Raw genomic sequence first — 24,043 nt, 5'->3', positions numbered from 1 at the left:
TCCATGGATTTTGGCTTCTAGAGCATCTTCCTAGGTGGATTGGCCCTTGCCTCTTCCATCCTCCTATTTTAACGAATGGAGGGAAATCTCTCCCTCTCTGCTTCTCTCCCTGAACCCGAAAAAGCACGCAGAGCTGAGGAATTATCTGTAGTGTGGTTATATACGATGAGGTAGGTAAATGCCCAATTGCAACTCCCACAACAAACTCTAACCCCTAGCTTCTTGGACACATAAAACAAAATAAAAACCGTTCTTGTTGTGTGTGCGCGTGCAGAGCACTCGTGAGGATTATCCCTGCTGCCGCTGAAGTCAGGGGCAGCGAAGATCCCTGGGACAAAAAAGTTTGCACTGCGGGTAGATACAGTTTCTAGGCCGCCAGAGGTGGGGGAGGGCAGGCGGAACTGAAATCCCCTTTTCCTCCTCGACTGAGCCCGCCCCTGCGCGCACGCGTACTAGCAACCCGCTCACACGTGTTCCCGCTGGGCTGCACGGTGCTGGAAGCCTTGGCTCTAGTCTCCGGGGAGCAGCCTCGCAGCCTGGGCAGTGCCTGGGGTCGAGGGGACAGCATGGGCAGAGCCCAGGAGGCGGGCTGGGTAGCGGGCCTAGTGCTCGGGGCCGGCGCTTGTTACTGCGTTTACCGACTGGCTTGGGGGGAGAAAAAGAGCCGGAAGTCGGCGGCTGAGGGCGGAAGCCGCGGCTGCCCTGCGGAGCAGGGGAGGACGTCCCCCCAACGGGGGTCCAGCCCCTCCTCTCCTGCAGGTGAGCTCCTCTTCCTCCCCACCCCGGGAGACCCGGGATTGGGGGAAGGGCAGGAGAGACCGAACCCCAGGCGCTGTTGCCTTCCGTTTCTGGTGCTGGAGGCCTGGGCAGCCCCGGGGGAACTTGGGCTGGAGAAGCCGGTGGAATGAAATGCTCTTGAGGCATTTGGGCGGCCAGGCAGAAAGAGCGCTGGCCCAGGAGTCAGGTTCAAATCCAGCCTCAGACACGTGAGCCCTGTGGCTCTGGGCAAGTCATTTCGCTTCTGCCAGCCTGTTTCCTTAACTGTAAAATGGAGTAACAGCAGTACCCTGCCTCCCACAGTAGTGAGGTTCAAACGAGGTGCGCCTCCTTTTCTTGTATTTGGCTACCCTCTTTAGGGTATGAGGCTAGGTTACTAGACTCTATAGTTGGTGATGGAGGTGAGATGGGGAGGGTTAAATTTCTGCCACTGCTTTGATGGTTCTTTAAAAAATTTTTAATGTAATGGAAGCCTTCTGGCTTTCTTGACATCTCTGCTAAAATCCCACCTTCTGCAGGAAGCCTTTCTCAGTCCTCCTTAATAGTAATGCCTTTCCTCCGAGATTTTCTCCAATTTATCCTAGCTACAGATATGGCTACGTAGATATACGTATAATCTATAACTTACTGCACTTTGACTGATATCTCCTCTGTCTCAGTACAAACTTACTCTTCCATTTGATTAAAAGCCATTCTTAAGGGTCTGGATATTAACTGAATTTTCATGATAGACAGTAATGTTAAGCTGATAGGACTCCAGAGCTACTGAAGAAAATCTAATATTCCTCAGAAGTAATGGAAATAACATTATTTCCCTAAAGTTGTATTTCTCCTCTTGTCATGATGTTTTTGCTCTGTCACTAATATTTTTTTAAGCTGGGAGACCAGGTGACAAAGTGGATTGAGTGCCAGGCCTGGAGTCAGGAAGACTCATCTTCCTCCTTCAAATCGGGCCTCAGACACTTGCTAGCAGTGTAACCTTGGGCAAGCCATTTAACCCTGTTTGCCTTGGTTTCCTCATCTGTAAAATGAACTGGAGAAGTAAATGGTAAACTGCTTCAGTTGTCTTTGCCAAGAAAATGCTAGAAAGAGACAGACTTGACTGAACAACGAATCACTTAACAAATCACTTTGGCATTCTTGATTCATTTTCGTTGTCAGGTCAGTGCTTTTATCCCATTATATAACTAGAAAAGCTTATTTACTGACATTAAAATGACTTGCTCATAGAGGAAAGATTGATGGCTAAGAATGCAGATCCACCCCAGTGCTGAACAGGTACCTACAGAATGTCAGAAGTCTTAGGAGCAGGAAGGGTTCTTAACCTTTTTTGTATCAGGGACCCTGTTGGCATTCTAGTGAAGCCCATAGACCCTTTTTTAGAATACTGCTTTCAGGTATGTAAAATAAAATACATAGAACTACAAAGGAAAAGAATTGTGTTGAAATACAGTTACTTCAATTAAAAGAAAAATAAGCTCATGAACCTGAAGTTACCATAAAGACCTAAGATCACATCTGTATACCACAAGTATTCTCCCCACCCCCACAATCCTGGGAGCTAGGTGCTGTTATTATCCCCATTTTACAGTTGGGGAAACTGAAACAGGTTAAGTGACACGACCAAGGTCACAAGCTAGAAAATGTCTTAGGCTAAATTTGAGCTCGGATCTTTCTGACTCCAGATCCAGAGCTCTATCTTCTGTACACTACCCAGCTGGTTAGAAGAGACTACTTAAGTGGACATTGTCAAGGCCATACAGTCCAACTTTCATTTTACATTTGAAGAAACAGGCTCAAACTTGCCTAAGGTCACAGAGGTAATAAGTGTCAGGAGCTGAGTTTTGTAAATACCATATGTCCCTCCATCTTTCTATGTGACTCACCTTTGTTAGTCATACATTTACTGAATGATACTCCTCTTGCCAGTTCTAACACATAGGCAGCATTAAATATATGCTACAGCCTGCTTGTGTTCACCGTGTATCTATCAACTGGAGGGGGAGAGATCACTGTCATTAAGAAATTATGGTGCAAGATTTGCAACCATATAGCTTCACTGGGAGGATATCTATGTTGAAGAAAAGGTTTTTGTGCCAGGAAGCAGCTTGAGATCATTAAAATCTCTGTGTAATTTGCCTCATGCAGTTCATCCAAATCTTCCTGTTTATTCCTCCCCACTCATTGTCCACTGACAGCAACTGTTCTGGCTAGATTTGCTGATGGACTGACTCAGTGGGCTGTCCTTCCAATGCATGGCACAGTCTAGACCAATAATATCCAAACTTTTTGGTCATGTACCTCTATCAGTTAAAAAAAAACTGAGGCTATCTACTTGCAATGTATGTTTATGCAATTATCAGTTGCATAATATATAATTATATACAATTTTAAGTTTTACCAAATAGAGATTTTAAAAGGATTGGATGAGAATGTTTTGAAATATTTGTTATTAATGGCACATGATTTTGCTCTCAGTAAAACTAATAATGCTTATCTAATACAAGCATTTCAATTGACTATCCCAAATTACTTTTGAATTTTTTTATTTTAATACTTTGTGATACAGTGATTTGAAGTCTTAGTTCTATGTTCAGTTTGTTTCAAAACTCAATTTTAACAGCTGTCAGAACACAAAAAAACCCTCACAAAGGCACCTAGATTCAAGTGAAAGAAATCTATTGTTGGCTGTGCCCACTGAATCATTATTGTTCTATCCGTTACCCAACTATGCAGAAGTTTTTATTGAAATTCAGTTGTAAATTTCCATCTTCCCTGATGCCAGCTAGTTGTTCTTACAAACTAATTGGAGCATGTTGCATTTTTCTATTTTTAACAAATAGGTTCAAAACCCCGTCAGACACTTTGTTTGGAACATTTTTTAAGCAGATTGGAAAATTAACTTTCCAAGCTTGTAGGTTTTTTCCCCAAGTATGCAGATAGAGAATTTTTATAGATGGTACGAATAATTTTCAGCAACTAAGGATAGTGAGTATCCAGGAGGAAAGGATAGTCAACAGTGTCAAACAGTGTAGGACTGAGAAAAACACAAGATGTATTCATTAAGACATTGGTAACTTAGAAGAGAGTAGTTGGGTTGAATTGGTTCTGAAGAGTAACAAGAAGTTTGAGAACAAACCTTAAAGAGGTATATGTAAATATTAGCTACTATTCCCATCATTAGCTGAATAGACCATGAAAGGCTTCCTAAAAAAGGTAATTACTGAGCTGTGAAAGAAACCAAGGACGAAGTGAATAAACATGACAGACATATCAGACAAGTAATGGAAAATCATCTAGGTGGGAAAGGAAATAGCACATAGACCCCATATGGATGAAGGAATTGTAGAGTGCATGAGTGTGTAAGAAGGTTGGAAAGTTGGGCGGTTAGCCTGCTGATTTCTATTTAACTCTGTTTTAGCGTACAGAGTGGAAAAAAAAGATGGTTGGAGAGATAAAGAGGGGTCAGGTTGTAACGACCTTTTAATGCCAAATAGTAAGTGATATTTGATCCATTTCCCAGATTGTGTCGCTTCCAGAATCAATTTCTTCTTATCTGGTATAGCCACTCTTCTTGACTTCTTAGGTGCACATATGGTTTCCTACCATAGCTCTTGAAGGAGCTGAAGTGTTAGGATCTAAATGTGATGATTTCAATGCTAGTTGGCAAAAATAGATCACGGTAGAGACACTGATCAATGTTTCTTTTTTCATCTTTGTTTTCATTCATCTAGGGATCCTCTATGGAGGCTCTTGTGATGATGTAGTTGTAGCTTAGACCAAGCTGTTTGAAGACTTGTGTTTGCCTCTGCTTTTTGCTGCTTTACAAAGAGGTGCTACTGATTTCTTATTAAATAAGTATGTCATTTTGCCTTCCCAGTACTCAGTTTTCTCCTTTTTAACCATGATGTTCTACCAATGAGTTTACATTCTAAATTGGCATTGCCTTTAGCCATGAGACTGCTTAGCAAGGATCTTCTGTCTAAGACATTTTCTGTGTTCTTTTGGTCTCCTTATGGGAGCAGTTTAGTATAAACTTCTGCAGGAAGTTATTAATTAGATTTTTAATTAATTTAATTTTAATTTTTTTTCATTACCTACCTTCACTTTAAATTAACCAATCATCAAATTATGTCAACTTGGTTTAGAGGATCCTTAGCAAGTTCCTAGCAACCTAATTTTCCAACCACTGCTGCACTCTGATCCAGCCAAACTGGCTTTCTTTCTGTTCCTCACACTAGACACACATGTCCCATCTCTGCACCTTTGCTCTGGTCCTTCCCCATGCCTCATCTCATAGAGTTCCTGTCTTCCTTTAAGATGCTGGCTTTCCTACAACTTCTAATGTCTTCCCTCCCAAAACTTGTATTTAACTACTTTGTATATGTTTGTATTTATTAACTATCTCTTTATGCTGTACATTTACATGGGTACTTGTCTTCCTCATTAGAATTATACTTCTTGCAAGTAAGGATTGTCTTGTTCTTTATTTTTGTATTGTGTCGCCTCACACTGTGCCTAGCTCATAGTAGGCTCTTAATAAATACCTGTTGATTGATTGATTATTGCTAGAATTTCTTCACCTTTTCATCCAATGTCCCCAGGGTTGGTACATAAGCTACACTTATATTCATGGTACTTCTTTTACTTACGCTCATTGTGAGCACTACAAGAGGAAACTAATAAATGCCACATGAAATAGCAGACACCCAATGAAACCAACTCTTTTCTTTGCCTCTCCAAGGAGTGCCTATGAACCATTCTTCCAATCTAGCTGCATCTTTTTTTTGTCTTCTGGTTTCATTGATCACAAAAATGTCAATATTGATGAAGTTCAGTTCTTTGATGGGATGTTGCTTTGCTGATCACTGGACATTTAGAATACCCACAGTTGTCAGTGTTCCCAGCTAGCCCCAAAATTGTATAATTCTCAGCAGCCTTAAAAACAGCCAACTTCTAATAAACAACGGATTCTTCTAAACAACAAGCCGTCTTATATGGCTTGCCTTCTCAGTAGGTGCAAGAAGGAGTGGAGTGAGGAAGAGAATGTGGAACTCAAAACATTTTGCTAATGAATGTGAAATAGAGTGTAATAATTTAAAAAACAATAAGCCATCTTAGAGAAATATGTATAGTATAGAATTAAAATCAGATTTTGGAAAATTAGGTTTCATGACAGAAAATGTTAAAGGAGATAATATTTGATTGAGTAAATTTGTAATATTGCTATCAGATTATATTATGTGGAAACTTGATTTCATGGGGAGACATGACAGCTGTCTTTCAAGTATTTGGAGACTTATCATATTGGAAAGGGAGATTAGATTTGCTGTACTTGGTCCAAGAATTCAGAATTAGGAGCAGTAGTTGGAATTTGCAGAGAGGGGGGTTTAGGCTAGATATATAGAAAAATCAGAGCTGTTCCGAAGTAGAGTAGATTGACTTAGAAAGTAGTAGACTCCTTACCCCTTCAGGTCTTTCAGGGGATGCTTCATGACTGTGTACCACAAATGTAGTAGAGGTCATCCAGTGGTTGCCTTAGGTAATCTTCAAGGTTTCTTCTAATTCCTAGGATTACAGCTCTAGAGCTGGAATGGGCCCATCTAGTCCAGCTACTTCATTTTACCAATAAGGACAGCTGAGGCCCAGGGAAGTTAAATGACTTGCCTATCCAAAGTCACACAGGTAAACAGTATAGACAGGATCTGAATCCAGGTCCAGCAGAATTCTGAGTCTAGGTAGTTGTAGTAGTCCTTTGCTTTCTTTTTTCTGAAACTATCTATATGACTTGGCCATATAATTTAATTCAGTCATCTCATTTTACAGATGAGAAAATAAGGCCTGAAGTGACAGTCATACAGGTAGTAGGTGGTGGATCCAGCGTGAGATCAGGTCTCCAGACTTCCAGTCTAGTAATTTTTGCCTTATACTGTTGGGTCCCTGTGATCCCTTTTAACCCTAAGATAATGTGAGTCTATTAAGTCATTTAACCTCTTTGGACCTCCTTCTTTATCCATACAATTAGGTAGGAAGAGACAGTGAATTCGATTATCTATAGCTTAGAAAAATTGTGTTTCAATGATTGCTTTACTTAAATTTTTTTAAACGTAGTCAGGATGTCCTTTGTGAAAAGGCTTTTAGACAAGAACTCATACGTAGACACTTAATAGCTCTATATTGAATTGAAGTCCTATTTTGTGGAAATAATTGGAGACTGAAGGGTTTATTTAATAAATGTCCAGTGCAATAAATCATCAGACTTTTTAAATGCTTCAGTGGATTGCTTATCCAACTGCTAAAAGCTTCTTAAGTGTGTCCCACAATCTATATCTGAATCCTTCCCTGACAGTACTCAATAGTTATTCAAGAACATATTTATAACGACCTTTTAGCATTACATCATAGGCCAGGGGAGAAATTGTGGTGGTTTTTTTTTTGTTTATTTGTTTTTATATGTGGGGGGAGGGGGTTGTTAATGGTATAGGGTTTAGGTTTTTGTTTTTTTTGTTTTCTTTTAATTTTTGAGCAAAATGCCAATTAAACTAGGATATCATGTAAAATTCAGTTACTGGCTTCTAAATAAGTAAAACATAGGTGTAAATATGTGTGCATATGTGAATGCAAAATCATCCAAGTACTCATTACGTACAAAACATTATGCCAAGGGCTAGAGATTTAAATAGAAAAATTTAGAAAGCCCTTTGCTCAAGAAGCTCACCCTGTAGTTGGAGGAGACAGCACGTAAAAGAATTCAGTTGTAAGAAACCAGAAATTCTCAGGCACATCAGTAGAGTAGATGGCAAGATCTAGAAGTTCTTAGGGGGTATCAGCAGATCAGATGGCAGTGTTTGTGAGTGTTTCATTATTATCTGGTGAGTGCCTAGAATAGCACGTGGCACAGGGTAGACACTCAAAAAGGCTTATTATTTGATTCATAGCCTAGGATTTGGAGCTGGAAGGAACCTCAGAGGTCATGTGTTCAAGTGCACATATAGGTGAAGGAGACAAAGTGAATTTTAATTTCTTATAGACTACCTCTGAATGTACACATTGCCACATTACCATAACTTCATATTTTTAGTTTCTGCAATATAAAAGTTGATAAATCTTCATTCATGATTCAATTCAGGCAATATTTATTAAGTCATATATAAGGCACTGGACTAAATGCAAGTAATATGATATGGAAAAGCAATAATGGTTTCTGCCCCTGAGTCACTTCTAATGTCAGAATTTATCTATGCCAAACCATTGATGACAAAAGAACCCCTTCTATAACCTGATGACATGTGTGAGTGGAGAAGAGGACAGAATCAAGGTAGAAGCCTTAAGAATTAGAGGAGCAGCATGTTTAAGGTTTCTAAAATAAAGTTTTATAAAGATATACCTAAATCTGTATTAGTTACTAACACTGTTTCATAATTGACCCAGTCTTAGAACAGACAGAAATCAATAGTTTAAGTATCCAATAAATCTAAATGACTTTTTTTCTTTTCTTTCTTCTTTTTTTTTTCTCTATGTATTTGACAGAGGATGACTGTACCAAATCATCTAGTATACTGGATGCTCAACATCTTAAAAAACTCATTTGCTTGCTAGAGTCAACTGAGGATCCTTTAATTCGTGAAAGAGCTTTGATTACACTGGGTAACAGTGCCGCTTTTTCAGTCAATCAGGTAAGTAATCTGTTCTTATGAAGCAGGCTTCCTTTGTGCCTATTCCACAGTAGAATCAGCCAGGTTAGAAAATAAATTTATTTATTTTATTGGAGATTGAATGCTTTATTGCGCCTTTAGAGTGGGGCTTCTTAATCTTTTTATGTGTATGTCATGTACCCTTTTAACAGTCTGGTGAAATCTGTGGATCTTTTCTCACAATCATATTACTTTTTTTTTTAATTTGTAACTGAAGGAAATGCCAAATTTCAGTTAAATGTTAGTGAAAATAAAGATGTAATTTTTCTTCCCATCCAAGTTCTTGGACCTCCTAAATTTTATCCATAGATCCAAAGGGAGGAACTAATTTAGAGAAGATGCAACCCCTATCATCATAACAGGAGGCGTTCCTCTTTCTGAGATTCACCATCAACTAAGCTACTAACCTCAAGAAGGCAGTTCTTCCTAGCGCCCCAGCTGCAATTATATATACCTGTTGGGTAGATCTAAGGAGCTTTGATATAGGAGCTTCTCTTCTCCCCTGAAGCCTGGTTCAGAGTTGTCAGAAAGTAGCCTTGTGGGGCTCTCAAAATCACAGGACCCAAGAAACTTGTGTTAGTTCACCCTAGCTCACACTCACCTAATTCCCTACATTTCATAATGTCACTTAAAGAACAAAGCTTTTTTGAATTCACCATTTCCATGCTCTGCAGTGTACTTCTAAGAAAAAAAACCCAGAAAAAGTACTAGACTGGGAGTCAGGAAACTTGAATCCTTCTAGTCCTGGCTCTACTGCTGTCTAACTGTAAGATACCTCCGTTCTTTGGGCCTCAGTTTCTTCATTTGTAAAATGGGGATGGGGGAGGAATGTCAAGTTGTAAATCATCTCCAAGGTCCCTTGCAGCTGTAACAGTTGGTGATTCTAAGACCATTAGGAATTCAGATCTCCTAAAATGTAGTCACAAATGTATTTAAATTAGATTCATCTTTTGCAGGATTGTTGTCCCTTTTATCCCTCAATTGCATGAAATAGTTAATCTAAAAATATATATCATTTTAATAGAAAATGAAAGCAATAACTATTAAGTGATCTGCTGGCCATGAGGCATCATGGCTCAGTGGAAAGAATGATCAATGTGGAGTTAGAGGACCTGTGTTCAAATCCTGATTCTGCTGTTTAATTGGCAGTTGGTTGTTCTCCTTCATTCTCAAGGAGAACCAAAATGACATCCCTATGCTAGACTCAAATTACGGTGTGTCCGACTGTGACTGATCAAACCAACATGAGCTGGGAATGCTCTACTGTAAGTTGGGCACAAATAGACCTTGTGAACATTTGGGGTAGATTCTCTAAATTTGCGCATCTCATGTTTCTTTTGTATCCATGTGGCAAGATCACAGAACATCTCTGGGCCTCAGTTTAAAAAAAATAAGTATATGGGGGTCAGGTAGGCTAGGTGACTTCTAAGGGCCTGTCCAGCTCGAGATCTGTAAACCTGTGACTAGAGACAGTGAATCTGTTACAGAGCTTATGGTCTCTGCTACGTTAGCAGCTGCAGGTTGTAGTTCTGCAAACAGATCAATACGTCCAGGAAGCTGTTGTATCTGTCAATGCCTTATGGTTTGTTCATTTGAATGAAAAGGCTCCTGGAAGCTGCTTCTGAAAGTAGCACACTTCACAGCTGTACTAAAAAGCCTGACTTTAAATAGTTCCTTCTTATTTCATATTTCCTTTTTTGACTTCCCAGAATAGAGAAATGGGCCTAAGACTTTCAGTTGATTTTTAAATTGTGTTTTGGTCCAGCCCGATTCTCCTCACACTCTGGAAAGAAGTCTATTCCTAACCTGTTAAGATTTAGGGTGAGAGAGAACAAAATCAAAAAACTGCTGCTGTCTTCACCATTAGGTGTATATAAAAGTTTATTTGTTAAATAAGTTGCATTATTTGCTCAGCAAAACTCAGTTATGACAAAAGAATGAAATATTTTGTTAATTTCTTGTTCTGTTTTGTTAGCTTATCCTGGGAAGCATATAGATATGGGGGTTTTCCCTTTATAAGCAGGTGAAGCAATTGATTTTTCTTTCAGTAGAGGAGCCAGGAGGGTGCTTAATATGCTCTCAAAGAATCATTTAGGCAAGTCATGCCATTTTCTAGGTTTGCTTGTAACATAGAAATTGAAATACTTATTTCAAGAGTTGTTGTTCAGTTGTTTCAGTCGTGTCTGACTCTTTGTGAACCCATTTTGGAGTTTTCTTGGCAAAGCTACTGGAGTGGTTTGCCATTTCCTTCTCCAGCTCATTTTACATTTGAAAAGACTGAGACAAACAGGTTTATGTGACTTGCCCAGGGTCCTGCAGTGAGTATATGAGGCCAGATTTGAACTTGAGAAGATGAGTTTTCCTGACTCCAGGCCCATTGCTCTATCCATTGCACCATCTAGTGAAATTTAATTATGTTTGTAAATTGCTTTGAGATCTTTGTATAAATTGTGCAAGATTGACTTTATATTCTACTGCAGTGTTTTGAAGGATAACATGGTACAGATAACTATGGAAAATTATTTGTTCTGTGTTAGAACAATTACTTAATAGCTAACACTGAAATACTGCCAGGCACTGGGCAAAGCATTTTACAATTTATCTCATCTGATCATCATAACAACCCCGGGAGATTATTATCTCCATTTTACAGTTGAGGAAAGTACAGCAAACTGAAGTTAAGTCACTTGTCCAAGGTCACATAGCCTTTGTGCTGTGTGAGACAGGATTTGAAAGCAGGTCTTCCTAACTCCAGGCCCAGCATTCTAGCCACTGCTTCACCCAGCTGCCCAGTCACTTGAATTCTTTCTTTTACCTGTGCCTATGATTTTGTTGGCATAGGAAACTCCTAATAGTCTTAGAGAATTGTCTGGGGGAACTGAAAAGTTAGATGAAATCCAAAAATTAGGAAAGAGCAGCTAAATATAAAAAACAAAAGTGGTGAAAGTATAATCTTATTTTCTCTCTTTTAGGATGTCATTCGTAATTTGGATGGTCTCTTAGTTATTGGAAACATACTGAAAGATCCCAACCCCAGAGTTAAAGAGAAGGCTTTAAATGCACTAAATAACTTAAGTATGAATATTCAGAATCAGAAGGAAATTAAGGTGAGTGACATTAAAACACAAGGAAAATTATTTATAAAAAGTTAAAAGGCCATTAAAAATAAATTGTATAATTTTATTGGGAAATCATAATCAACAAGCTTTTACTTAACAGTATAATAAGGTACTTTACCCTCTATAGAGGGTCAAAAAGAACCCTTTGGAGAATCGGCCAGCCAAGGGGTGGAACCCAGCATCATCTTAGAGTCTGGAGAAAGCTCCTAGTTGAGTTACAGAGTGACCTACCTGTGATGGGAAAATAGTCCAGGGTTAAGGAAGGACGCCAGACAGACTGAGAATTAGAGAGCTGCTTGCTTGAAGAGAAACAAATAATTATTTGAACAATAATAATTGAAAATACATGTGGGTTACTTTATTTTAGAGTTGATCTTTACAAATATTGAGAAATGAGGGATTTGGAAGTAATGAAAATTATATAGATCACATTTTTTAAAGATTTGGGGGCAAATCTTTTAAAAATTGTATGTGAACCCCAGAATTCTAGAGAAGTGTGTTATATATCAGTTATAAAGGATGAGAGGCCCTCACGTTTTGAAGATAACTGATGTGGTGTAGAGCTCTAATGAAATAGAATGGGCCCATAAATAAAATTTTATGAGGTTTTTGGTATTAGAGGTAATGTGGTATGGTAGCAGAAGCGCCAGACTGGAGACATGGGTCCTATAGACCACTAATTAGCTATGCTAATCTGGAGAAATCCTTTAACCTTTTGAGGCTTTATTATGGGAAGGTTGAAGTAAATAATCTCTAAAGTCCCTTTCTTCTCAAATCCCATAGAAATATTTAATTGCCTCAGAGGTGATGTAGTCTGACTCATATTTGAACCAAAAAAACCCCTCTGTAACGTCTCCAGTAAATGATTAACCAGGCTGTGCTTGAGAATTCCATTGATGGAGGCTTCACTATCCTCTGAGGTAGCCCATTTTAGTTTTGGCCAGCTCTGTTAGAGCAGTTTTCCTTCTGTAGACTGGAAACCTGCCTGTCTGCAATTTTCCTTTTTCTTTTTACTCTGTCCTCTGGGTCCAAACTTCAAGTCTAATCCTCCTGTAAAAAGAACAAAGGATTGAGAATTAGAAATCCTGAGTTCAAAACCAGCTTTGCTACTTATTCCCTTGCTACCTTCATAACATGGTAACTCAAGGCCTCAGTTCCCTCATTTGTTAAATGAGGGGGATTGGGCTAGATGACCTTTAAAGTCCCTTCCAAATCCAGATTTGTGACCCTTCTCCATTGAAAATCCTTTATTCTTTCCCCTTCTATTATCAAAAAGAACTTACTGATGCCTTTGTTTTCACATGACTGTCGTTTCCATATATGCCCCTCTCCCTCCACCTTGAGCCTTCCTTTGTAATAAAGGGGCAAAAATTCATTAAGCAAAACTTACATACTGACCACATCTGACAACACACACCAGATGTATTTACTCATCCCTTTTCTGTGGCCAAGATTTTTTATAATTAGATAATGTTAAATTTTGTTTTATTATTCTTTTCATTTATGTTGTTGTCATTATGTATATTCTTTTCCTAATTGTGTTTACTTCACTTGGCATGAGTTTACATAAATTTTCCAATGTTTCTCTGAATTCTCATATTACAGTAATCCTTTGTGTTCCTTTAATAGTCTGTCTAGACAGTCTCAAATAGATATGCTCCTACTTTATTTCCAGTTCTTTGCTATGACAAGAAATGCTATGAACGTTTTGTTATATACAGAATATTTGTTTCTGTCTTTGACTTCGTTGAGGTATTGGCCTAGCAGTGGGATCTCTTAATCTTTCAGTGCCATCTAAATACTTTGAAGATTTCTCTTGAATCTACTTATGGAAGCCAGATCCTCCCAATATAACCTCCTATGAATAGATGCAGGCCCTCTTGCTATCCTGATAGGCTTCCTTTGAATGCATTCCTTATTAATGTCCTTTACAAAAATTTTTTTAGGCTGGACCTCTATGTAAACTACAAAGTTATTAGAATCTTAGAAATCTCTCTACTGTAGAAAGTTTGCCTTTTAAGTTCATTCTGGGTATAATTTAGTTGTTTATAGAGTAGAACAGATTGTCAGGATAATTTTGTATTCTTTTGACAATTTGATAGGCCCTAGAGCTGCTTTTTTTGCTAATAGCAATATTTTGAGGCTATGTTAACCTAACCTACCTCCCACATCACTGAGTGAATTAAAAGAATACTTGCTTTTTCCTCCTTTTATCCCTGAAGAACTAACTTTGGAAAGAAGCGTGCCCTATTTTTGCCCATTTTTTGTTTACCACAACAAGGCTTTGGGGATTCTTCACTTAAGGAACTCTACACAGTAAGGAGGACATATTATGCAGATAACTTGAGAAAGCTTCTGCGTTTGCCTGATTTTATTTCATTCTGGATGAAATTCAGTAGTGTATCTTGTTTTTTCTTTCTTTTCTTCAGGTGTACATCAGCCAAATCTGTGAGGAGACTATCTCCTCTGCCTTGAATTCAGATGTACAGTTGGCTGGCCTGAGATTGCTAACAAACATGACGGTCACCAATGACTATCACCACTTACTTGCCAGTTCAGCTTCAGACTTCTTTGATTTGTTATCTGTGGGAAATGAAAACACCAAGGTTCGTAACTCTTATTTTTAAAATCAACCTCTTGCTTATCTCAATTAAGATTTCATTTCCTCATCTGTAGATTGTTGGTTTCATTGGTCCAAATTAAAGTTTCATGCATGCATTGAGGAGATCATGCTTCTGAAGGATTGTTTGAAGGAACTGAGGATTTTTACCCTCAAGAAGAGGAGAAATAGAGCAGGACTTGAGAGCCACCTTCAGATTTTTGAATGACTGTCATGTTCATTTAACTGCAGAAGTTGGACAGGTGACAGCTGCTACCTAGCAAATTTGGGTGTGATGTAAGGAGAAACTTTCTAACATTTGGAGCTGTCCAGAAGTGGCCTCAGCTTCCTCAGGAGTTAATGAGTTTCTCCCTCACTTAAGGTGTTCACACAAAAACTAGTCACCTGATGGTTATGTTGTAGAAGGATTTCTTTATGCAAGTATGGGTTGGACCAGAGGGCCCCTGAGGTCACCTCTGAGATTCCTGGATATTGTCTTCAAGATGATTTACAGAGGAGACCAGGTCATTGTCATGAAGCATTTTTAATGCTTTGCATAGATGAATACACTTGGATAGGATCTTAACCAGAACCACCACCTGTGCTTAGATGAAACTAATCTCTAAAGTCTTTTTTACACATGGCACAGAGAAGAGTGGCCACACCAGCCTGGCCTTTCCGTCTTTACCACTTTCTCACTTTCCCTAGTTCTCTCTTCCTGTTCCCTAATACTGTTGTTGCCTCTTTCCCTTTCTCCCTTTGTTCCCCTTCTCTGTCACTGATATAGCAGCCCCAGCTATCTCATTAGCTGCTACAAACATATGAGAATCCACTTCCTTTTTCTTCCCTTCTTCCTGCTCACTGCCAACCACTTCCTGTTCACCTTCCACATTACAACTTGGGCATTCCTATTGGTTCTCGGCCAACTGCAGTGATCCTTTGGGAAGCTCTTTTTGGGCCCAGATTCAAATGCTGCTTCTGCTGCTCATGGACCAAATGATCTAAGTCCCTTCTGAATCCTTTGATCATCCCCTCTCAAATTATTTTGCCTTCTGCTATCTGCTTTGGCTCTGATCTGTCTGCTCAGCTGGTGACTCACGTAGCTGCCTGAATAGCTACAAAAATTCATCCCTCTACCCCTGTTGTCGCCCATTTCTTCATCATACCAGGGATAGTATGTTTTTGTTCAGGCCTATTTAACCATCTTCTGTCGTCCTGAATGCCCTTTTCTCTTTGGAGTTAAGGCGTCCCCTTCTCAGTGTACCTCCCCCTTTCCTGCGTTCTAGGGAATTAAGGAATGGACATGGCTCCCAGTGCGGTCCTCCTAATCCTTCTATATGGTTGTGTGCTCCAGGCCATTTAGGCCAAGGACACAGAACACTGTGTAACTGTTTCAAAACATATTTTATGATTTTGAAAGACAAAGTTGATAGCACAATATTTCTTTGTACTTACTTTATTGCAAGTTTACATCTCTCATGAGTCACTGGCCAAAAAAATCATTACTTGTTGGCCAGCCTTCTGGTAATGAGCCTCTCCAAATGTAGTTAGGTAGGCACAGGCTGTTGCCAGGACTAAACCTTCCAACATTCCTGCCAGAATTTGTACTCTGCTGGCATTGCCTTCAAGGACCTCAGTGCCACAGTAAGGCATGGGAATTGTCTTGCGAGGTCTGTTTTGGAATCGAACCTAATTTTCTAACATATCTGCAGGGGAAAAATTATGTTCTGAGTTTCAAATAGCTAATTTGCAAATGACCTCTTGGAATACAACTTCTTTCATAAACTCTGAATTGGATACCTAGTTGTTGGGCAAACAACCACTAGAATGTCAGATAAACTTTCCCCATTGGACCTATGATACTGTTTCTCTTTGGGTAATAAACATTTTACTAGTAGTCCATGTTACCATCATTGGAATAAAAATAGCAAGTGTTTATGTGATGTGTAGGAAAGGAAAAAATCCTGTCTGTTCCTCAAGTACTGATAATTCTTGTGATCATTTTACAAATTTGTAGGATCATTAGATCGTAGAGTTGGAGCAAGAAGAAACCTTAAAAATCAGCCCGTCCAGCCCCTCACTTTACAGATTAGGCATCTGAGGCTCAGAAAGGTTAGGTTATTTGTGCAGGGTCATATATGTCTCATGAGCATCTGAGGCACTTTCTGATTTCATGACCAGAGCTCCCTCCACTAAACAGTCTAATTGCTCTGTTGGTGGAGTCAGAAAGATCCTCATTCAAATCCTGCCTCAGGCGCTTATGAGCTGTATGTGCCTCCACAAATCACTTAGCCTGTCAGCATCAGTCTCCCCATCTGTAAAGGGAGGAGAGTAATAATATCTACTTCACAGGGTTGCCTTGAGGATCAAATAAGGTAACATATGAAGTGTCCTACAAACCTCAAAGTGCTTTGTGTTAGCTTATCATCATCATCATTATTATTATTATTATTCTCTTTGCTATCCTGCTTCTAAGGTAGCATTGCTTAGCAGGTAATAAAAGCTACATTTGTAATTAGGTACCAAATTGTTAATAAAATGCCCATTACTGGGTATATTGCTTGCTTCTCAATGGGTTGGGGAAGGGCTGGAGAAACAGAGAATTCGGAGCTCAAAATTTTAAAAAAATGAATGTGATAAATAAATGAATGAATAAATAGGAAAAAAATCTAAATTAGAGGGGAAAATGTCCATTACTTCTTTCCTACCTGTTACATCTGTTAAAGCTCATTTTGGAGTCTTGTTTTTACATCAGGTCTCTTCTCTTTGGAACTGTGTATTAAGAAGGCTTTGTTCCTAGGATCTCATTTCAGTTAACACTAGCACTGATAAAAATTAATTCACTTTTTAAAAAAGTGAACTTGTTTTGACAGTGTTTGTTTATACAGTGAGATCAATTTAGTTCATCGCACATATTTATTTTAAGACACTGGGCTAGGCAGATGCTGGGGAAAATACAAAGAATGCTTCAAGATGTGTTCCCTGCCCTCCAGGGGCTGACAACCTAGTTTGGTCTGTAAGATAATAACCCCTTTCATTCCTTAGAGCTCTTAGAATTTTTCAAGTACTTGACTGTACATTCTCTCCTCTGATCTTTACATCAATTCTGTGCAATAGGTAAGGCAGGGTTTTACATAGAGGAACAGAGGCTCAAAGAGTGAATAATTTACCCAAGATCCTATGGCTTGTATATGTATAATGCTCTGCTTCCCCAAAAGTCCAGCTGGCCTGTTATCTGAGCACCAAGCTAGCTAAATTCAGAGTCTTATCACCAAGTCAGCTGCATAGTGAGATTTTTTTCAACCATAGATACCCAAAGAGCATCTGCTAAGTTGTCTTAAAGAGATTGCATTCTGAGTTAGTAGAGGGACTATCCGTGCTGAGAAAATCACCAATCAATGCAGTATTGAGATAGTGATATGTTGGTGGTATCAGGATCCACAAGACAGGAAGATCACACTTCTAGCCAGAAAGAATCAGGGAAGGTTGTTCAGAGAAGAGAGAATTAGAACTAGCATTTAAATAATTAATAGAATTGTAATTGGTAGAAATGGAAGAAGAGGGCAAGCTGTACGAATAAGAGAGAGAGGTAGATGACCACCAGTCTGACTGGAGTGAGGTTTCATGTGAAGGGAATAGTGAAACATAGAGGTACAAAGGTTGGATTGGTCAGAGTATGGAGAGCTTTGATTGTTAAGGAATATGAAATATAGTTTATGCACAGTGGGAAATATCAGCTCTAAGTAGGTTATACTCCTGTAATCTGGGGACAAGATAGAAAATATCTTCTGAAATTATAGCTAATGGGAATGAATATAAAGGGGGTGAGATTTGCCATCTGCAGAAGTAACCTACCATGAAATATTTGTTAACTGCTACTTGATAGGATCATGTTGGCTTAAACCTCAGGAAAGGATCTAGCATTAATTTTCCCCATGGACACACAAATAAAGGCATCAACTTCTCATTTATCTTACATGCCTTAAACATGTATTTTAGTTTTAGAAATTATCTCATCTGTCATTCAAGGAGTGATGTCATGACCAAAGTTTTTGGAAATTAATAATAAGGAATGTTTAAAAAGGAAAGCTAAGTAGTAAGAATTTCTCAGTGTGCCTCTATCATTGATTAAGGGTGTCCTCCCACTTTAGGTTTCAATACTGATTCTTAAGATAGAAATATCCTTAGAGGTTTGGTTTTGTTCCTCACTGTTTTCACTAGTATAGGAAACTTGCATTGAGAAAAATTGTCTTGGGGCAGCTAGGTGGTGCAGTGGATGGAGCACTGGCCCTGAAGTCAGGAGGACCTGAGTTCAAATCCAGCCTCAGACCAAACACTTGACACTTACTAGCTGTGTGACCCTGGGCAAGTCACTTAACCCTAATTGCCTAAAAAGAAAAAAAAAAGAAAGAAAAATTGTCTGTCAGGGCTAATTAGCTCCTGTTTTGAAGTTTACTATATTCTCTACTTGGCTTTGACATTGAGAGATAGATTAAGTGACTTGTCCACAGAGAATATGCTCAAGCTGCCCACACTTGATAGAAATATTCTTTAAGAATATACAGTTTGTGTACCACCAAGTAGCTCTCTGGTAGAGGCAATTTGGTAGTATAAAAAGATTGCTGGTTTGGAAGTCAAGGGACTCTCATTTGTCACCTGTATGACAATGGGTGAGTGCTTCTCTGAGCTTTACTTCCTCCCTTGTAAAATTATTATATCTACAATCTTTCCAGATACTTTGATAATTCTCTTAGACTTTCCCACCAGGAGGGACTGTCCTCTCTGCAGACAGCCCACATCAATTTTCAGTCCTGGAATATCTTTCAAAATGTCTCCCTTGTTTATCAGCTGACATTCTAGTTTCACTCAGTGTCTTGTAAGTTTTAGCACCATGATTCATTTCCCCTGAGCTTTATCACTTCCAAATAAACTGATAAAACCAAGTATCTGAACTTGTAAAGCTGAGGATCAAAACCTAGACCAGCAGTGACTTGAAGGTACAGTTGCTTCATGAGACCCGACATAATAAATAGGTTCATGTTACCTTGTAAACAGTGGAGAGCTAATAGATGGACAGAGCGTTTGCAGTTACTGTGTGCCAGACACTGCTAAGCTCTGAAAATACAACTTTAAGAAGTCCTTGCCCTCAAGGAACTTACATTCTGATGGGGAAGACAGCACAAAAGGAATCTGAGACGGTGGGGAGAGGCCGCTGGAAGATGTGTGTTTGAGGAAAAGTTGAGAAGTAGTCTGGGAGTCACGGGGCTAAACCAGATTTGGAATAAGCATGGCTAGCGTGAATGCTTCTCCAAATGGAGATTCTGGGGACGTCCATGGGAGAACTTTGAGAATGACATGATCAGAGGTGTTCATTCAGAAAATTAATCAGCCACTAATGTGTAGGATGAATTGATGAGAAAATTGAATAGAAACAGTGAGATCTGCCATAGAGGCTATTGCAGTAGACCAGACTTGAGGTAAAGAGTCTAAAAGCTCAATGAGACTACAAAAGATGGGGAGTGGATCTTTCATTCATCCTTTGGCTAGATGTCAAGGAAGAAATCACATGGATTTGACCCAAAGGTCTAACCACTATACAATGGACAGGAAGCAAAATTCCTGTGTTTTAATTCTTCTGGGTTTTTTTGTTTGTTTGCATTTGTCTTTTTCATTCACATTCCTCTCCTTTCTACCCAGCACCATCTCACCTACCTTTCCACTGTTTTTCCTTTAAACCACTGCTTTTGCTAAAAAAAATTAAAAAAAAAACACTTTTGGGAGGGAATCTCTTATTGAAAAATTCTGTGATAGTCCAGGGATGTGTCCTGTTTTCCGTGAAAAGAAATTGTGACCTTGTAGCTTGATGCTAATTTAGCTAGTAAGTATTCTGTGGGCATTAGAAGAGTGTGCAGTCTGGAGTGTAACCCCTGTTTTCTGGACTTCACACAGGTATGGTTAATTTACTCTTGTAATGTAATAGACTGTTGTTGGAATGGAGCTAAATTTTCAAAATAGGTCAGAGCACGTAAGCACATGAATTCTGTTCTGCACAATAACTATTCATGCTTAAAGCAAATGGAAGACTTTTAAAGAGTTAAAGTAAGAGATGGGGTGCCTGTCCTGGTTCTGCCAATAGCTGTATCAATTTGAGGAAAATGTTTAAATTCTTTGAGCCTAAGTTTTCCTGTGTATATAAAATGAGGGATTACTAACCACTTTCTATCTAAGCTATTTATGGCTAATATCTCAGCTAAGCTATTTTAGCTCGAAAAATGCCCTCATCCTACTTAGCTAACATACAAGAATATATTGCTAATCTCAGGTTATGTTCATGGGAAGCTAACTTTTATAGATCTATGCTTATTCTTTATGTTCCTCATTTTTATGTAATTGATAATTTTTCTTCCTATTCCTTTAAAGTTCAGCTGTCTATAATTGATTAAAAAGTATTCTCATTTCAGATTCAGACTTTAAAAGTGCTTTTGAATTTGTCGGCAAATCCATCCATGACAAAAGAACTTCTCAGTGTGCAGGTAAATATTTTATGTACTTATTTTGTTTTAAGCTCTGTAGAAGATAGGTATTTAATCACCAAGAAGCTATTAGATAATGAAATCAATCAATATTGATCAACTGAAAAATAACTATAATACTGAAATCTCAGGCCATTCTGTGAATAAGTATAGGAAAGCTGTTATTTTGAAGAATAAAGTGTATGTATGAAATTGCATTTGGTCATGCTATTTCATAATTCCCTGAAGGAAGCCTGTATTAATATTTAATGCACATAAGATAAAATTTAATTTTTTCACTGTGAGCTTTATGACACAAAATATTTTCATAAAACCTCTTCTTCTAGTTCACACAATGATAAATTTTCCAAAAAGAAACTGCACATTAGGTATTTTAAAACAGCATGTATTCCCCTACCCCCCAGAATTAAGCCACATCCTGATATTCAGAGCATACAGCATTTTAAAGTTCAATGTTAAGCCACTCTTTTCCAACAGTATAAAATGTGAATTCCCTGGAAGATTTTGCACAGATATCTGAGGAATCATGCCATAAAAAGATTTTTTTTTCCTTATGGAATGAAATAAGCATTTCCATAACATAGTATAGTAAAAAAAGATGATTGTACATGAAACTGCAAATCTCTTATGTACAACTTGCTATTCCTTTTAAATATATAATAAAGTTATCATGTAAATTTCTTTTTCTTTACTTTTTTTTTTCCTTTCCCACCCTGGAGATAGCTACCATTAGTCACAAATATGTATAAAAAGATTTTCTTATGAATTGAGTAGAAAACTACTTTCAGTTTTCTTAGTAAAATTTAAAGTACTGTAATATAATCACTATATACCAGGATATATAAAAATATGATTGTGTATTAGAATCCTAAATTTTGACTTTAAAAAGTAATAATTATTTCATTTTTTTAGGTGCCATCATCACTGATTTCCCTCTTTGATGGAAACACGGAGAAGGAAATTCTTCTTCGTGTCCTTACACTCTTTGCAAATTTAAAAAACAGTATAAAGCAGAAAGAGAACGCATTTGCCCAGCATCAATTTAATAAGAGTTCTCTTTTCTCTTTCCTCAATGGAGAATCTACAGAGTGTACTGAGAAGCTGCTGTCCTTAATATATCACCATGATGTCGATGTGAAAGAGAAAGTTGCAGAAATACTAACCCTACTTTGATTGGCCTTGTGTTTAAAAACAAAACAAAACACCGCGACCACAAGGAATAACTCCATGTTGCAGTCTGTGAGCAAGACAAGTGGCTTTGACACTTTCATCTTGTTCCCATACTTCGGGACTTCATCCCCCACATCACAATGGTGGCTATAAAGCCTCGGGGCAGAAAGAGAAGATTCATGTAGGAATGTTGTTCCTGTTGGCAAAAATAAAACTAAGGTTCCGGTCAGCGGTTCGATCATATAGTCTCTTTGCCATTTACTGTAACTAAGAGGAAGAAGTAGAATCTGTAAAGATTTCTAGGATTTCTTGTACCTTTGAGCAGTAAAATATAACCAGAAGGATGGGATCCGTCAAGAGTATGCACTGAAGCAAGGAACCTGAAGATACCTGGAACATTCTTTGTGATTTTCTGGTCTGGTGGTTGGTTGTTGTCCTTCATTCTCAGAGAGGACCAAAATGACATCACCACATTTAAGTCAAATTACAGTATCCAACTGTGGCTGCTTAGACCAACATGAGCTCGGAATGCTTTACCACAAATAGTCCATGTGAACATTTGGAGTGGGTTCCATAATTTGTATATCTCGCATTTCTTTTGAGCTTACTTCAATTCTGATTTGCCCATAGAGGACAGCACCTTTTCTGATGAGGGCATGCCATGCTGAACGGTCCTGTGCCAGTGTCTCCCATGTCACACGGTCAGTTTCTAAGCTCTTAAGAGAGACCTTGAGAGTTTGGTCTAAGATACTAATGAAGCCCTTGAGGACTTTAGTCCTGGAGAGCTAATTCAGATTCATCTGCTCTTGATAGTGTGGCATGAGTTCATCACCCAAAGAGAAATCTGTTAGGATTTTGTACTTGAATCCTTGAAAAGTTGAAAAAATTGTTGTGGGCTAAAATGTTCAAGTTTGTTAAAATATCCTTAATTCAAATTAATTGAGAATTTTCTGATTACCTTTTAGTTAAAGTGAACACTACAGAACTTTTTGGGACTCTGGGAATTTTGATGTATGAAAGCTACAGAGTAATTTTTAAGAAATGTATCGGTGTTTAAAATTAAAATAGCTTTCATAAAATCAACAGAATAAAGTCACTTTAACTAATGTGCAAAAATAAATGTGACCAGTAATCTGTGTAATGGAAGTTTTATTCTCAAAATGAATAAAATCACCCCTTTGTGTATAGTCCCTTCAGTATTTTGCTGTATTTTAGCCTAAGAATCATCTTGAATCTATATCTAGCATAGACCTGGATTTCAGTATCTTCCACCCAGGTATCAGGATTTGAAGTGAGACAAATCACTTAACCTCTCTGATAAGCCTCATTTGCAGAATAGGGATAAATTTGCTCCAATTTCTGCAAGGTTATTTCAAGAATCAAATCAATTAATAGATATGAAGATACTTTAAAAGTGCTGTACTAATACATGGGACTTGAAAGAGCGCAGGTTGGAGTCAGAGGACCTGAGTGCCATCCCTGCTCTGCCATCTACTCCCTGTATAGCCTTGGGCAAGTCACTCAGAGCCTCAGTTTCCTCATCTGAAAAGCAGAGGAGTTGGATCCCTTCCTGCTCCATATCTAGGATCTTACAGTTGGACAGGAAAATTGAGTTGGTTCAACTAACAGAGAGTCATCTTAGTTTTGTCTGATAAATGAAATGGATTTTTCTAAGGATGTACCATGTGCTTTCATTTTGGAGTATGCTATTTTAATGAATTGTATTTTTTAAGCAAAGGACTCTAAAGTGATTATTATTATGTTATTTTAAAGTTAGTAAATAGTATTTGTACTATACGTAACTCACTTTTTGTCTTATCGAAAGACATTTTTGTTCATTAAAGGTTATTGTAAGGTATGTTAAATGACACTGGGAAAATATCAACCAAATAAACTTTTAGTGGCTCATTTGATGTCTCATATATCAAAATCTTTCCGAAATTGTCAGCCAAAGTACAGAAGTTAAGAATTGCTATTAAAGTTTCAGTGACAGTAGTGCTTTTTTTAAAACTTGCTTCCATTTTAAAGGTTTGAGCTTAAAAATTCTTGATACTGGTTTAGGGACTTGGAATAACATTTGTACATATTTACTAATTAACTAGAGGCAATTTGGTGGCTCAGTGAATAGAGCACTGGGCCTAGAGTTAGGAA

At 38.3% G+C, this 24,043-nt stretch overlaps 1 protein-coding gene across 2 annotated transcripts; it reads left to right on the top strand.

Moving 5' to 3' along the window:
* Positions 1 to 435: 435 nt before the first annotated feature.
* ARMC10 (armadillo repeat containing 10) lies at positions 436 to 23,800 on the top strand. 2 transcript variants are annotated; one of them, XM_020984520.2, is made up of 6 exons: positions 436 to 759; positions 8,308 to 8,453; positions 11,444 to 11,578; positions 14,020 to 14,196; positions 20,651 to 20,722; positions 21,635 to 23,800. In XM_020984520.2, the coding sequence occupies exons 1-6, from the start codon at positions 567 to 569 to the stop codon at positions 21,893 to 21,895; spliced, it is 984 nt and encodes a 327-aa protein (XP_020840179.1). In that variant the 5' UTR covers positions 436 to 566; the 3' UTR covers positions 21,896 to 23,800. The 2 variants fall into 2 exon arrangements, with proteins under 2 accessions (XP_020840179.1, XP_020840180.1); XM_020984521.2 differs by lacking the exon at positions 14,020 to 14,196.
* Positions 23,801 to 24,043: the final 243 nt, after the last annotated feature.

The sequence above is a fragment of the Phascolarctos cinereus genome, unplaced genomic scaffold, assembly GCF_003287225.1.
Source record: "Phascolarctos cinereus isolate Bilbo 61053 unplaced genomic scaffold, phaCin_HiC Scaffold_1;HRSCAF=81, whole genome shotgun sequence".
Classification (NCBI taxonomy): Eukaryota; Metazoa; Chordata; class Mammalia; order Diprotodontia; family Phascolarctidae; genus Phascolarctos; species Phascolarctos cinereus.
This window is presented reverse-complemented; position numbering and strand designations above follow the sequence as displayed.

Excerpts from the sequence above, each read along its gene's own strand:
- ARMC10 (XM_020984520.2), top strand. The coding sequence starts at position 567 with ATGGGCAGAGCCCAGGAGGCGGGCTGGGTAGCGGGCCTAGTGCTCGGG. Across the intron at positions 14,197-20,650 it reads TGGGAAATGAAAACACCAAG|ATTCAGACTTTAAAAGTGCT; the intron begins GTTCGTAACTCT and ends TTCTCATTTCAG. Across the intron at positions 20,723-21,634 it reads AAGAACTTCTCAGTGTGCAG|GTGCCATCATCACTGATTTC; the intron begins GTAAATATTTTA and ends TCATTTTTTTAG.